Source organism: Hemibagrus wyckioides, linkage group LG03 (assembly GCF_019097595.1).
Source record: "Hemibagrus wyckioides isolate EC202008001 linkage group LG03, SWU_Hwy_1.0, whole genome shotgun sequence".
In the NCBI taxonomy this organism is placed as follows: Eukaryota; Metazoa; Chordata; class Actinopteri; order Siluriformes; family Bagridae; genus Hemibagrus; species Hemibagrus wyckioides.
In genome coordinates this window covers 24,575,987-24,591,864 of record NC_080712.1, presented here as the reverse complement: position 1 = coordinate 24,591,864, position 15,878 = coordinate 24,575,987, and the positions used below count along the sequence as shown (strand labels likewise).

General features: G+C 38.9%; 1 protein-coding gene across 1 annotated transcript; it reads right to left on the bottom strand.

Moving 5' to 3' along the window:
- Nucleotides 1-4,309: 4,309 nt before the first annotated feature.
- LOC131351127 (uncharacterized) lies at nucleotides 4,310-7,547 on the bottom strand. Its single transcript, XM_058386361.1, has 3 exons — nucleotides 7,310-7,547; nucleotides 5,820-6,611; nucleotides 4,310-5,489 (listed from the first exon to the last, which is right to left on the bottom strand). The coding sequence occupies exons 1-3, from the start codon at nucleotides 7,404-7,406 to the stop codon at nucleotides 5,314-5,316; spliced, it is 1,065 nt and encodes a 354-aa protein (XP_058242344.1). The 5' UTR covers nucleotides 7,407-7,547; the 3' UTR covers nucleotides 4,310-5,313.
- Between the last annotated feature and the right edge of the window lie 8,331 nt (nucleotides 7,548-15,878).

The following is a 15,878-nucleotide window of genomic DNA, read 5'->3' as shown; positions in this document are numbered from 1 at the left end:
AGGTTCATCTTAAGGTGAAATTTTACTATTACATGTTTAAATTCAATCTCACAAGCGACTTTACTGTGTTTACTGATGAGACCCATAAACTAATGCAGTGTGAGGAAGAAACATCCACTCTGAATATGGAGGAAAAGATATCAGAGAGATAGACAGGAGGGTTTAATTCCTTTCTGTTTATACATTGTAAGAAAGTTTCCTTCATTTCTGGTATAAAAACTTGTACTGTTAAAAAGAACAATATTGCTTAATTCTATATCAGCATTTTTCTAGAACTACAGACACTTCACTGTGAAATACTGACAAAACCTGTAAAAGTATTTTCTTCTCATTAACAATCATTTAAAATAGCAACTTACTAAAGTGGCATTAAATATAGTTGTTGAGGCAGGGGTGTGCTAAACGCAGAGAGTGGAGAGAGAGAGAGAGAGAGAGAGAGAGACAGAGAGAGTAGCCTGTGGTCTGTGTGTGTGTGTGTGTGTGTGTAAGAGTGTCACCATAATAGTGTCACAATAAACAATAATCAAATAACCAATAATCAACTTATTTTAACTCATATACAAAAGGTAAGCCTGGAGAAGAATAATGCTCTTGGCAGTGGACAACTTTCTTTAGAAAAATGCCACTGAGTGGAAATTTTCTCCAAAATCCATAGAGGATGACCCCTGCTCCTGTTGCTGAGGTGACCATCATGAAGAGTATCAGAGTGTTTTAGGATGGGGCCAAGGTGAGGAGTTTAAATGCTATTTTTTTAGCTTTATAAACCTGATAATACAAAATGATCTCCAAACTAAGCTTAAATAAAGTTCCTCTGACATTTCTAAAGATCCCTCAAATTAAATAAAATAACAACTCGCACATGATTCCTAGTCATTCAACTGCTTCCAGACTCAAAAGCTGCTGTTGTCCAGACGGATGCTGAAAAGCTATATGAGAACATGAGTTACAAGAAGGTCAGAGAGTTTGTCATGCCAGAGTTGCTTGCCAAGATCACCAACTTCACTTTATTTGAGTACAGGCTTCCTCCTGCTTAACTCTGACAAGACAGAGGTGCTAATACTAGGACCACATGCAGCTAGAAGTAAGCTTTCTGATTACAGAGTAAATGTGGATGGTCTGTTTCATCTTGTCCAGCAGTAAAAGATCTTGGTGTGATTATTGACTCTGGTCTTTCATTTGAAGCTTATATAGATAATATCTCTAGGGTAGCCTTCTTTCATCTCAGAAATATTGCTAAGATAAATATGATGTCACTTCCTGATGCAGAAAAATTAGTTCATGCTTTTGTTACCTCTAGGTTGGATTATTGTAATGCCTTACTGTCTGGATGTTCCAGTAGGAGCATAAACAAGCTCCAGAACGCAGCAGCTAGAGTCCTAACTAGAATCAGAAGATATGAACACATCACTCCTATTTTAGCCACACTGCATTGGCTCCCAGTCAAATTTCGCATTGATTATAAAATCCTATTACTGACCTATAAATCACTAAATGGTCCTGTGCCACAGTACCTGAGCGATCTTTTGGTTATTTATGATCCGCCACGCCTACTCCGATCAAAGGGTGCAGGTTATTTGGTAGTGCCTCAAGTATACAGCAGGGGGCAGAGCTTTCTCTTTCAAAGCCCCACAGTTATGGAACAGGCTTCTAATTAGTGTTCAGGGTTCAGACACAGTCTCAGTGTTTTACAATGCTTTACAAAAGAAGATAATCAGAGAAAGGAGAGAAAAATAAATAAATTATCAAATTAAGTTATTAAACTATTTTATCCCTAATGAGCAAGCCTGCAGTGTCTGTCCATGGCTGTCTCCTGGTCACAGTCTGTCCCCATAGATCCATCCACAGCATCAGTGAGCACAACCAAGCAATGAGACTCCGACCAGGGGTAGAGGCAGTGGTCACACTGGAAACTCAGTACACTGGAAGCTCGGGAGTGGGACGTATAGCTCAACGGAGGAAGACAGAGAGAGAGTGAAAGATATTAAGTATGCGTGTGATCATGTTAAAAAACAGTGTAAGTTATGTGTAAAGTGCAAGCAGGTACTCCAGCAAGACTAGCTATGACAGCATAACTAAAAGGGAGAGCCAGAAGGTGACATGAAGGCTTCCCAGGACATAAAGCGTCCAACCACTTCACAGTCAGCAAACCTGAGCAACTTGTGAGGGTGGTAAGGCGACAGCATCCAAACATCCCAGTACACCAAACACTCTATGCCCATGAACCTTGACCCTTCACCTCTGACCTCTGCTCCTTTACCTAAGAAAAACTATACATTGAAAGCTTGACTAAACAAATGTGTCTTCAGCCTACTTAAACATTGAGACTGTGTCTGAACCCCGAACACTAATTAGAAGCCTGTTCCATAACTGTGGGGCTTTGAAAGAGAAAGCTCTGCCCCCTGCTGTATACTTGAGGCACTACCATATAACCTGCACCCTTTGATCGGAGTAGGCGTGGCGGATCATAAATAACCAAAAGATCGTTCATGTACTGTGGCGCGAGACCATTTAGTGCTTTATAGGTCAGTAATAGTATTTTATAATCAATGCACAATTTGACTGGGAGCCAATGCAGTGTGGCTAAGATAGGACTGATGTGTTCATATCTTCTGGTTCTAATTAAGACTCTAGCTGCTGCGTTCTGGACTAACTGTCCTTTACACATTCTTCAATCTTAATACATGAACAAATACATGAACAGAAGAAGTGAATGGCTCTTTTTTTTTTTCAGGTCACTGTAGGTCAAGCCTGTACTCAAATAAAGTGAAGTTGGTGATCTTGGCAAGCAACTCTGTCATGACAAACTCTCGGACCTTCTTGTAACTCATGTTCTCATATAGCTTTTCAGCATCTGTCTGGACAACAGCAGCTTTTGAGTCTGGAAGCAGTTGAATGACTAGGAATCATGTGCGAGTTGTTATTTTATTTAATTTGAGGGATCTTTAGAAATGTCAGAGGAACTTTATTTAAGCTTAGTTTGGAGATCATTTTGTATTATCAGGTTTATAAAGCTAAAAAATAGCATTTAAACTCCTCGCCTTGGCCCCATCCTAAAACACTCTGATACTCTTCATGATGGTCACCTCAGCAACAGGAGCAGGGGTCATCCTCTATGGATTTTGGAGAAAATTTCCACTCAGTGGCATTTTTCTAAAGAAAGTTGTCCACTGCCAAGAGCATTATTCTTCTCCAGGCTTACCTTTTGTATATGAGTTAAAATAAGTTGATTATTGGTTATTTGATTATTGTTTATTGTGACACTATTATGGTGACACTCTTACACACACACACACACACACACACACAGACCACAGGCTACTCTCTCTGTCAACAACTATATTTAATGCCACTTTAGTAAGTTGCTATTTTAAATGATTGTTAATGAGAAGAAAATACTTTTACAGGTTTTGTCAGTATTTCACAGTGAAGTGTCTGTAGTTCTAGAAAAATGCTGATATAGAATTAAGCAATATTGTTCTTTTTAACAGTACAAGTTTTTATACCAGAAATGAAGGAAACTTTCTTACAATGTATAAACAGAAAGGAATTAAACCCTCCTGTCTATCTCTCTGATATCTTTTCCTCCATATTCAGAGTGGATGTTTCTTCCTCACACTGCATTAGTTTATGGGTCTCATCAGTAAACACAGTAAAGTCGCTTGTGAGATTGAATTTAAACATGTAATAGTAAAATTTCACCTTAAGATGAACCTGTTATCAATTTATGAGGCATTATGGCAACAGCAGATTATTAATTATACAGATTTAACATGTTCAGACTGTTGGCAGGAATGTATTTGCTTATGGGAGAAAAGTTTATTTCTACATTGTAATTATATGTGAAATGAGGAATGCTTATAGTGTGTTATAAGAAAGACACTTGACACATGAGTGTTGAAGAAAAATAAAGAACTTTTATTGATTATTTAAAGAGCAAACATGAACTTATTACAAACTGTACATTTATATATTTTTATTTTTAAGATATATTTTTATGACAATGCTGGAATCTAGATGAAGACATGCATTATTTTAATATGTTTCAGTACTATTATTTTATTATTATTTTACTGTACTGTATTTTACTGTATGACTGGTTAATATACAATAAATGCTTAAAGTGTTATAAAAAAGACACTTGATGCATAAGTGTTGAAGAAAAATAAAATTTATTAACTATTTTACAGCAAACATGACTTATAATCTGTACATTACTAATATTTTATAATCTTAAAATCTTAATCTTAAATACTTCATATATACATATTTACAACAATATAAATATTTACAGTAATATATATAACCTACATATTTATAAACAGAAAACTGGTTTCTTATCAATTCTATAATAAACACTAATTCATATGTCCTAAATATACGACATACTATAGTAACAAGCCTATACATTTAACACTAACCAGACATATATAAACTAACATAATTGCTAGAACTACTTTACCCTATTTTTCTTTTATTATTATTTTACCAAAATTATGTTAAAGTCACAGTGATGGTAGTAAGAATCCCCTGGATACCTGCTCAAAAACGCAGAGAATTTAAAGTCATAAAGTGACCTAAAGTAATAAAATGGAATAAAATCATCGGAACGGCTCATAAGGCGGGTTCTCTAAAAAAAAAAAAGGTACAGGTTACATGTATAGTTGAAGTTATGAGTTTACAACCCCTTGCTACATCTGCAAAATGTTAATCAATTAGAGAAATGAGCAGGATCTTATAAATTGCAGATTGTTTTTTTATTACGTTTTGCCCTGAACAATTTATTTCACATGACACATGTTTACATTTATCCACAAGACAAAATTTTAACTGAATTTACACAAATGAACCAGTTCAAAAGTTTACATACACTTGATTCTTACTACTGTGTGTCGTTACTTGGATGATCAACATAAAAACAGTCGTTATTCATCCAGGTAATAACACAAAATATTAAGAATCAAGGGTATGTAAACATTTCATTTGTGTAAATTTAGTTTTTAGTTTGTACAAAGTGTGCTTGGGCTCAGACATCTACAAGGCGAGAGGAAGAAGGTTGAACGATGACCTCGTGACAACAGAACAGAAAAGAAGGTATCAAGCTGATTCTTACCACCTCACATGTTTAAAAGCTTAATAATTTACATAAATAAAGGACTACTGCTGGAGTCTGGAGGTGAAATATTCACTACAAATTTAAAAACAGACTAAAGCTGTAGACTAGAGGCCAAATACCTACCAGAGATACCTACCACTGATACTTACCACATGATGAATATGGGGTGATGAAAATGAGGCGATATATTTGGGGATAGCTTAAAGATGTCTGCTTAGTTCAGGAATGGCTTCAACGGGTAATTGGAGGGACCTTGTGACTACCTGCATCTCCCATTCAGGATCCACACGCTGTCGTCTACTAGCAGAAAAGAATTCATCGTCTTCCTCTTCTTCTTCATCCCTCGACCTTTTCTGCTGGTCTAGAACAGGATAAGCTGGAATGCATCAAAAAGATATAAACAATGAGAAACATCTGCACAACTCATAAAAGGAAGCAGAAACCTTCAGTTTAATAGTACAGTATCTGTTTCATACAGCAGAAAAACATCACTCTAAAGTATGTACACAAGTTATATTACAGTAATCTTCCTACAACAGTACATACATTCTCTGTATTTACGTTTTAGCTGCAAATGTAGATGGTCACATAACCTACTTATATCACTGCAAACTCACCCCCTGAAAAAAACTTTCAAAGAAAACTATATTCATGTCTATTAAGGGTTAATTTTTACTTCATCATTTCTTACTCTAATGGCTCTCACCAGAAGGGACTACTTGATTGTCTTCCTCTTCATCCCTCCTACTTATTCGCTGGCGCCAAACATTAAAGGTAACAGATGCTGGAACGTAAGGCTGACCAGACTCTATGTCGCGCAACACAACGATGGAATGGGATCCTAACGTGGGATCCTGGCGTGGGATCCTGGAAGGACTTCCTATAGGGGATGGTATCCTTGATGGGAATGGGTTCCTTATGGGTGGGGATGGCCTCCTTACAGGTGGGGATAGGTTTCTGATGGGTGGGGATGGCCTCCTTACAGGTGGGGATAGGTTTCTGATGGGTGGGGATGGCCTCCTTACAGGTGGGGATAGGTTTCTGATGGGTGGGGATGGGCTCCTTACAGGTGGGGATGGGCTCCTTACAGGTGACTGGTCCCATATAGGTAAAAGGACCCCCATGGGTGGGGATGGGCTCCATGCAGGTGGGGATGGGTTTCTCATGGGTGGGAATGGGCTCCTTACAGGTGACTGGTCCCATATACGTAAAAGGACCCTCATGGGTGGGGATGGGCTCCATGCAGGTGGGGATGGGATACTCATGGGAGGGGATGGGTTCCTAAAGGGTGGGGATGGGATCCTCATGGGCGGGGATGGGTTCCTCATGGGTGGGGATGGGCTCCATGCAGGTGGGGATGGGTTCCTAAAGGGTGGGGATGGGCTCCTAAAGGGTGGGGATGGGCTCCTAAAGGGGGATGAGCTCCTCACAGCCACCTCATTCTCATCACCTCCGTCTTGAGGAAAACGACCAAAAGGCGTTTGTTCCTGTCGTCTCCCTGTGTCAAAAGACAAACAGTGAGAAACATCTGCACAACTCACAATAGGAAGCAGAAACCTTTAGTTTAATAGTACAGCATCTGTTTTGTACAGCAGAAAAACATCACTCAGTATGTACAAGTTATATTACAGTAATCCTCCTATAACTCTACATACATTCTCTCTATTTACGTTTTAGCTGCAAATGTAGACAGTCACATGACCAACTTATCTCACTGCTAACTCAGTCCCGAAAAAAACTTTCAGATAATGTCTATTAAGGGTTAGTTTTTACTTCATCAGTGTTTACTCCGATGTTTCTCATCGCTTTTATGAACTCTGAACACGGAAAAACAATTATTTAGCCACATTAGCTATGCTAACTAGCCGCCAAGCTGATCTTCGCTAATATTTCTCCTCCTCCGATTGACTTTAGTAAACTTTTAGTAAATGTGCTAATTTTGCCAGTTATTTTGGCTTAAAGGTCCAACCTTATCCATTTTACACCACTTTATGCCCACAAACTTTAGGATAATGATCATGTAAATAAAACGATTAGCCAAATAACAACGAACAGATCGCTTTTCCCCAAAACTGTCTAACCATACAAAACGATATCCCTAATCGCGTTTCCGCCTGTTTAGTGCTGTTTTTAACACAGTTTTACTCACTAAAGCACTTGTTACTTTAATAAAAAGGTAAAAACTCAGTAACTCACCGGTCCAGGGGTCGTAGTAGTAGTCAGGTAGTCCGCTCGATCCGGGCTGAAGGTCCGCGTCCTGCCGCTGTAGCGCGTCTTCTCCTCCGAAGTTCATCCTCGCTGGTGGTGCAGAGTCGGTGTAGGAGTCCAATCCCAGAAGTGTTGTAGGAATAAAAGTGATGGAGAGGTGTAGCAGTAATCGCAAAGTAGAGTCCAAATCTTGCGACCTTCAACTCAAAACACTTTCGAATTTGAAAGTAAACGTTCCAAAAAAGAACAAAGTCACGTGACGCTGCAGTCAGTGCGCATGCGCTCTAATCTTCTCTCACCCTCACATACATTATCATCAATGCTTATATTATTAAAATAAAAAATGATGGACGTCTATATCTGCGTTATTCATTTATTATTTTATTTTACATATATTCTTATATCATTTATATTTCAAAACTGTATATATACAGCTCTGGAAAAAAAATTAGAGACCACTGCAAAATAATCAGTTTCTTATGTTTTTTTCTTACAGATGCATGTATTGGTGAGATGAACAGTTTTGTTTCATTTTTTGTAAACTGCTGACAATATTTCTCCTAAATTCAAAATATAACTATTGTTATTTAGAGTGTATATTTAAAGAAATGACCCAAGATCATGCAGTATTTGCAGAGCTTTAATAACTCTAATAAAACAAAATGCAAATAATTTGTAAACAAATTGTGTTAATGCTTTGGCTAAATAACATTAAGAAATCGGTATTTGGTGGAATAACCCCGATTTGCATGGGTTTTGGCTCCATGCTCTCCACCAGTTTTTCACATTGCTGTTGGGTAACTTTATACCACCCTTTTAGCAAAAAAGCAAACAGCTCAGCTTTACTTGATGGTTTGTGACCATCCATCTTCCTCTTGATGACATTCCAGAGGTTTTTAATAGGGTTCAAATCTGGAGCTTGGCCAGTGGTCTTATTTTTTTCCAGAGCTATATATATATATATATATATATATATATATATATATTACTTTATTTAATTTCATTTAATTTTCATTTCATTAGATATGTTATTTTTCTTCGCTATGTGTCCTGTTTTTGTGTTGTTTTTTGTACTTATTGTTTCTGCACTGTCGTGTCTTTGCTCTGTTTGCACCTTGTTGCACACTTTGCACTTCATGTGGCTTGGACAAACTTCTACTACTAGCTCTGTGTTGGTGTTTTTTTGTGTTTGAACATTATGTTGCATGTTTATGTAGCACCAGGGTCCTGTAGAAACGTTGTTTCATTTCACTATGCACTGCGTCAGCTATATGTGGTTGAAATGACAATAAAAGCTTCTTGAATCTTGAATCTTGTATTTGTGCGGCAGTCACAGGTAAACACATTACAAAAACTATGCACCTTTTATTCTATCCTTTTTTCCTTACCTTCTATCCTTTTATTCTAATGTAGATCCAGTTGGTAGAGGATGGAGCAGATACAACATCGCCTGATACTCCTGAATCTGCCATGACTAAATTGCCTAAGCGAGGTGAGCTTCTCATCCTGGCCATTTATATGTATACACATACACTATATTGCCAAAAGTTTTAGGATACCTCTCCAAATCATTGAATCCAGGTGTTCCAATCATGTCCATGACCACAGATGTATAAAATCAAGCACCTAGGCATACAGAAAGCTTCTACAAACATTTGTGAAAGAATGGGTCACTCTCAGGAGCTCACTGATTTCAAGCGTGGTACTGTGATTGGTTGCCACCTGTGCAATAACGCATCCATTCATGAAATTTCCTCACTACTAAATATTACACGGTCAACTGTTAGTGGTATTATAACAAAATGGAAGCAGTTAGGAACAACAGAAACTCATCTATGAAGTGGTATGTAAAATGGCCATGTAAAATGACAGAGTGTGGTCAGCGGATGCTGAGCATATGCTGTGCAGAAGCGACCACATTTCTGCAGAGTCAATACCTACAGACCTTCAAACTTTGTATGGCCTTGAAATTAGCTCAAGAGCAATACGTAGAGAGCTTCATGGAATGGGTTTTCATGGCTGAGCAGCTGCATCCAAGCCTTACATCATCAAGTGGTGTAAAACATGCCACCACTGGACTCTAGAGCAGTGGAGACGTGTTCTCTGGAGTGACCAATCACGCTTCTCTAACAAACAAGACCTGCAGTACAAGTCTGGAAAAGCCTCACAAGCTCATTTTGATGTGTTTTTGCAACAGCAGATAAAACTAAATATTAAGTGTTAGGAGTATAGCAAAAAACAAACAATTGGCTTTTGAAGGAGACTTTTGAAGGAGACTGTATGTGTGCTGTGACCCAGTGCTTCCTGATCATCCTTTTTGGTTTCAATTTAATGGGCTAAAGTGTCTATGGGCTACACAGAAAGTGGACATTGTTACCTTTTGTATCCACCAGAAGGGGTTATTGTTACAGACTGTGTTGGAAATATTCCTCATCTCTCAGACAGCTGTCATCCAATTATCAATTATTTAGTCAGGGGTGTAATTTCCACTGGGGACAGGGGGACATGTCCCCCACTTTTCAAAATCCCGTTTGAGTCCCCCAGCTTTAAAATTTGTTTGTTATGATTTTTAACCACACGCAGTCATCGCCACAGAGAAGCAGGACCGAGCAGGATACAGAGAGTCTGCCTGTGTCAATGCCCATGTCCGCGTCCAGGAACGTCGTGTGCACACTCTAAAAATAGCTCACTGACAGGTGTAATGAACAGGTATCGCGGTTGAGATGAAACACTAGAAGCAGCAACAGTTGACTTTGTCATCATGGATAAATAGAAAGAAAGGAGATGTGAGTTGGTTGACTTTCTGCCAGCATTGTATGACAAGCAGACTCTGGATGCTAGTTTACTGTTTTATATTTATTATAAGAATATGATCATAACTCAGTCGTTTTCATATCAGAGGACAGATGAGGTGGAGCTGCTTCAGAACAGAGAGGGTGAGACAGGGAGAAGCAGTAGCAGCACATTACAGGTAGGTTGTATGTGCTGTTTGAAAGCCCATGATTTTTATCTTGATTTTATTTTTATCTTGGTGATAAAAGGGAAGAAGTGTACATGATAAGTAGTGAATACAGTTTGAATATTATCAAATTTAATGCTCTTCTTGTAGGAGCCAAAGTGTGTGTTTAGATGTTTAGAATATTTTAACATGGTCACATCATCACATGGGTGTGGTTTCATATTATTTACCTGCTCACTTGTGTGGTGGGAGCGAAACAAAGAGTCGGGCCTTGATAGTTTTTTGCTGACCGTTTCCATATAGTTTCAATAAACTTTTGTTTATTTTTATTTGTGTCATGCTTTCATATCAGAGGACAGATGAGGTGGAGAGGCTTCAAGACAGGGAGGGTGAGACAGGGAAGTAGCTCAGAGGTGCAGGTATGTGCTGTGTAAAGAGTCATGTAATTTATTTTAATTATGTCTCATCTCAGGAACAGGCTAGCACATTTTCATATTTCATAGGAGAGATCTGAGAGGACAGATGCAAGCGAAGATGTGCAGGCAGACAAGCAGGAAGCTGAACCCAACCATGATAACCTAAAGCTCATTGCAGGGCAGCAGCTGACCAACAAAACACTACGGTTCCAAGAAAAGTGGTACCGTAAAGTTCCTTGGCTACAATCCAGGAATCAATGGAATCCTATGTTTTTTTCTGTGCTTAAGCTTTTTCTCTATTCTAAACCCCTGCGGTTTGGTGGATGTGTCTCTGACAAATGTCCTCTGCAACAAGTGATTTATTTTACATTATCAGGTGCAGCAGTTAGTTTGAAATAAATGTTTGTTTAACAGTGGAAATTGAGTGTCACATTATTTAAATTTTATTCACACATAAAACATTAATGGTAATTTAATGTGATTAATTAATTTTTGAATTTATAAAAATGATTTTCTCAAGTCTTGGCGATCGGCCCCGAGTAAACAATAAAAGAAAGTAGAACATCTTTTTATATACATAGTTTAGTAGCCTGCTATTCTTTTTGGCAGAAGTTATCATTATAATTAATTATTAATTATTTCCTGGATTTTGTATCACCATAATCCCTAAATGTATGTAAATGCAAAAACATTTTCCCTCATTTCCCCCCATTTTGTGCCCCCCTCCCCCCTTCAAAATGTTGTAATGGTTACATTAAACATGAGGTAATGAAGTCTATGGGAATAACTCACATCAACAGCTTATTTTCTGTTTAATAACAACCATGGCCTGTTTAGAATTAAAGCCATTCTTAGAATAAATATTAAAATAAAATGTACATGATGAAGATCTGATATGCAACAGAAATTTGTCTCATGCATTACATCATGTACGTATCTTTGATGGAGAACTGGGCATGTTTAGGCTTACATACTGCTTCTTGTTAGGGTTTAAAATAAATAGCCATGTTGAGAACCATGGCCAAATTGAGTTATAGAGATTTGTGTTGTTTAACAGGAGGCAGTTTGTGTGCCGCTGGCCTATGAGGCTCTCATCCGATTCTTGAGAACGCCATCCAACCAGTAATCCAATGCAGTCAAGCTTTTTGGGGCCAATATAAGCTTACAGATGCCTCTGTAAAATTACATGTTTAAATGTAGAAGATTTTAATTACATAGTAATTATAATACAATATGTAAACATACACATAATGTAAATTTCTTTTTAAATCTCTTTTGTGCAGCTCCACCATTACAACTTTGTGTTTTATGAGCTGCTCATCTTCGGATTCTTTACCAGCGGCTCAGCACCTGAGACAGTAAGTGTCTCATCCTGAGATTTATTGATTTAAGTTATGCTTGAATGTTGAATGCTTTCCAATATTGTTCACCCTGATAAGACGTGGCATTAATGGGGCTTGTTGTCTTTCTTTTGTGAAAGTTTGAGGGAGGATTTTTGGATGTGGGACGTAGACATGTGGGAGCCTGCAGTGGCGCTTTATTTCACAGAGCTTATCGTAAGTGTTGAATATCTTCTATAGTTTTATCTTTTAATGTAAGGGCTTATAGAGTTCATTTTTTAACTTCATTTAGTTCAATAAATTTTTTCATTTTCATCTATTGAAGCCTCATTCTGATCATTTCTGTTCATCAGTATATAATATATTCTGAATTTATCTTGGTTGTGGCCCTTGGCTCACAGTGTGATACTATTTGTTTATGACCTCATCTTATGATTGTGAAATACTTTGTTTTGTCCTAGAAATGCTTTCTGTTCTGTTGATGAACATGTGCCAAACACAGAAACTCACTGGCAGCTTCTTCTTCTGTAATTCAATCACCATTTTTATAATAAACTTGCCAAACCGCCAATGAACACGTCAACCACCACATCAGATAACATTGAATATTACACATTACTTCTGTATAAAAATTACTGTGCATCTCAGTAAATTCGAAGAGATGATGGTGATATCTATTGTATATTTAACATTATTTTCAAGAGATACGCATGAGCATGTCTGAATACAGTTTAACGATGGATGTTCCCTTATGTTCAAATCAGAATTTGTTTTTTGCTGATAATGAAAATGTTAGAGAAGTTCTTTATTACTTTCATGAATGAATTCACTCATCTTCATTAAATGATTTATCCTGGACATGACTGTGGTGGATCTGGAGCCTACGCTGGGAACACTGGGTGTGAGGTGGGAATACATTAGTTACATTATATCATTGGTAACAAGGTTTGGTATATTTGCCTCCCTCTTGTGGTTGTGAGTTGTTTGGTGCAATTTGGTAAATCTGACTGAAGATAGCCTATGCCTCTGGGTTCCCTATGTACAAATCAGAGGTTCCTCCACAACACTTCTAAACCTCTAAAGACACTCTGCAACATTGTAAAAGTGGACTCAGATGCTGGACTAAAGACTGGTAATCCCTGTAAGATGTTTATCAGCTTGTTTATATTCTCTGTGCTCTGTCTTTACTTAGTATTGTTGTGGGGAAACCTGGAGCATATTCCAGGGGAACTAAGGCCATGTCCACACGTAGCTGGGTATTTTTAAAAATGGAGATTTTTCTACTTGTTTTTTTTTTGTTTTTTGTTTTTTAATTCTGTCCACACGCCCTACATGTTAAAAAATATCTTTGTCCACATGAAAACGCAAAACGCCCTGTTAGGTGCTGTCAGGAGCCTGTCTAGCCAATCAGAAGCCTAGATAAAACGTCATTACAGGTTCCGGTAGTTTAACAACAATGGGGTGTCGCAGGAAAGCGATGTCCTTGACATGCGAAAATTTTATTGTAGAATGTAGAAGTCCGACCGGGTCTCGTCTAAAACTGCCATCGCCAGCAGCAGTGAGCTTCGTATTACATTTCGGCACCTCTGTTCATTAACGTAATGTCGTAATGTCCGAGTAACTGCGCGTGTATGTGCACGCATGTAAAAAGTCCAGTAAGCAACGTTAACACATTCACTAGTTTACGTAAGTCTGCTATTGCACAAAATATCTTCATAAACAAAGCTCATAAAATCAAGCTCATAAAATCAAGGAGACCAGCACAGACAATGACATGCCTACAAGACATGTCTCTGGACTGGGGAGGAAACCAGAGAACCCAGAGGAAACCTCCAAAACATGATGAGAACATGCAGACTCAGCACAAAAAGGGAGGAAGCGTGAATCGACCTGTAGGTTCTAGGCAATCACACTTATAATGAATCCTCTAAGCCCCTATTATAAATAATTTAATTGTCATTTTAATACTTGCTTGTATATCCACTTTAGTTAAGGATCCTCTTTCAAGGTTTTTATGCTCAGCTCTTTTGAAATCTCCTCTTCTCCCTTCCTGCTTTTCCTCTCTATCCATGACTACATATTATTCTGTAAGTTAATTAGCATTTCTAGTCAGAGAGAAAATGCTCTTGAATTTTAGCTGTGTTGAAGCAGTCTGCTGCCATCATCAGGTGGAAGAAGATATTGCAATGTGTTTCTCACCAAGAAACCACAAGCTCATTGACGTCTGTCCAGTCAGACTGGCTTAGAAAGAAAAAAACATTCGTCCAGGTAAACAATAATGGACTATTTAAATTAAAATTCATGTAAACATTTAAAACACTTTTGGTTTTCAGGTACAAATTCCTCACAGACATTCAGTCTACTATATAATTTTTTTTTCTCAGGTAATACCATTTAAACTCGGACCAAAGCCATTCGCTCCAGGAGCATAAACATAAACACGTGTGAGACACAATCGAAGGCCTTCTTTTGGTCCAGACTCAGCAGCGCCAACGGTACCTGACATTGATCAGCCCACGCCATTGCGTCTCTAATCAGCGCCAGGTTCATGCCACAAATCCGTTCGGGAACCCCACAGGTCTGATTGGGGTGAACAATCTGAGCCATCATTTCTCTCAGACCCAAAATCATGTTTGGCCAAGATCTTGTATTCAACCATCAACAACGTGATCGGTCTCCAATTTGCCAACTCGGTCCTGTCGCCCTTCTTGTGCAGGATACCATTCTGCTGGCAGGCTGTCCCCACCATGAGCAACATCCGTCTTCAGGGAGAGCATGGCCCTCCTCTAGGGAGATCTCTCTCTCCAGATCTGGTACGCTCTCACTCGGCACCCTACCAGACACGGCGTCCAGTAAAGCTGCCGTGCAGTTGTCCTTCTTTTGTCTTACCCCAAAGAGATCACGATAGAAGAAGCTATCCACTTTTAACATGTCTCCGGGTGAAGTTACCAAACAAGGGCCCCTCCTCCGATGTTCCGGAAAAGTAACTTGTCAGGCGCTCATCCTGTTCGAGTGCCTCTTTTCTGGCCTGGACAAAGTAGCTCTGAGCCTCAGCCTCGTAGTGGGCTCGTAAAGCCTCACTGGTGTCCCTGAGCCACCCATGATCGCAGTCTTTCCAGGCCTCATACAGCCTCCTAGACCACACCTCGGGCCTTTCCCCCCCTTCTCGTCGTCCTTTCCTGCCCCCACCAATGGCACAGGATGGTGATCCATCTCTTGAGGTCCTCCCACCACTCTACCTGAGTAATGTAGAGACCTCTCATATGCTGCCACCTGGCATAAAGGTGGCAAAACACACAAGAGGGGTCCTGAAGCACGTTCATGTTTAACCGCCTCCTCTCTGTCCCACCTCCACCTCAATGTGCCCAACCACCATGCAGTGATCGGAGCTCTAAATTTTGAGCACCTGAAAGAGCTGTCCACGCACAGGACTCTCTCTGGCACTACCGTAACTGCGACCTCAACAGCCCATCAAAAAAACAGTTCAGACACTGCAGGACATCTCAGTGCTCAGCTGAACGACATGGTAAGAACAGTATTCCCGAGAAGAAACCTGTTTGGAGTCTCCAAAATTTTGATCATCAAAGGTTCCTAATTATTTACATTCTACATAACCACTGTGTGACACCATGGAGGCTCCACTGAATTCAAAGACTCAGAAAAAAGACTAGAAGCTTCTTATGGTTTTTGTGACAAAAACAACATTGCACTCTTTTATTTTACGTTGTATTTCTCAGGCCATGCAAGCATTTTATTTGTCATAAAACATACAAGCACAAAGCAGCACAAATGAACAGGAAAATGTTACTATTTGATCATATTTAGTTTAATTCAAGTTCTCA

Bases quoted from the DNA above. Each gene is read 5' to 3' on its own strand.
- LOC131351127 (XM_058386361.1), bottom strand. From the start codon at position 7,406: ATGAACTTCGGAGGAGAAGACGCGCTACAGCGGCAGGACGCGGACCTT. The intron at 6,612-7,309 runs GTGAGTTACTGA...CTTTTGACACAG, and splicing joins CTACTACGACCCCTGGACCG to GGAGACGACAGGAACAAACG. The intron at 5,490-5,819 runs GTGAGAGCCATT...GATGCATTCCAG, and splicing joins CAATCAAGTAGTCCCTTCTG to CTTATCCTGTTCTAGACCAG.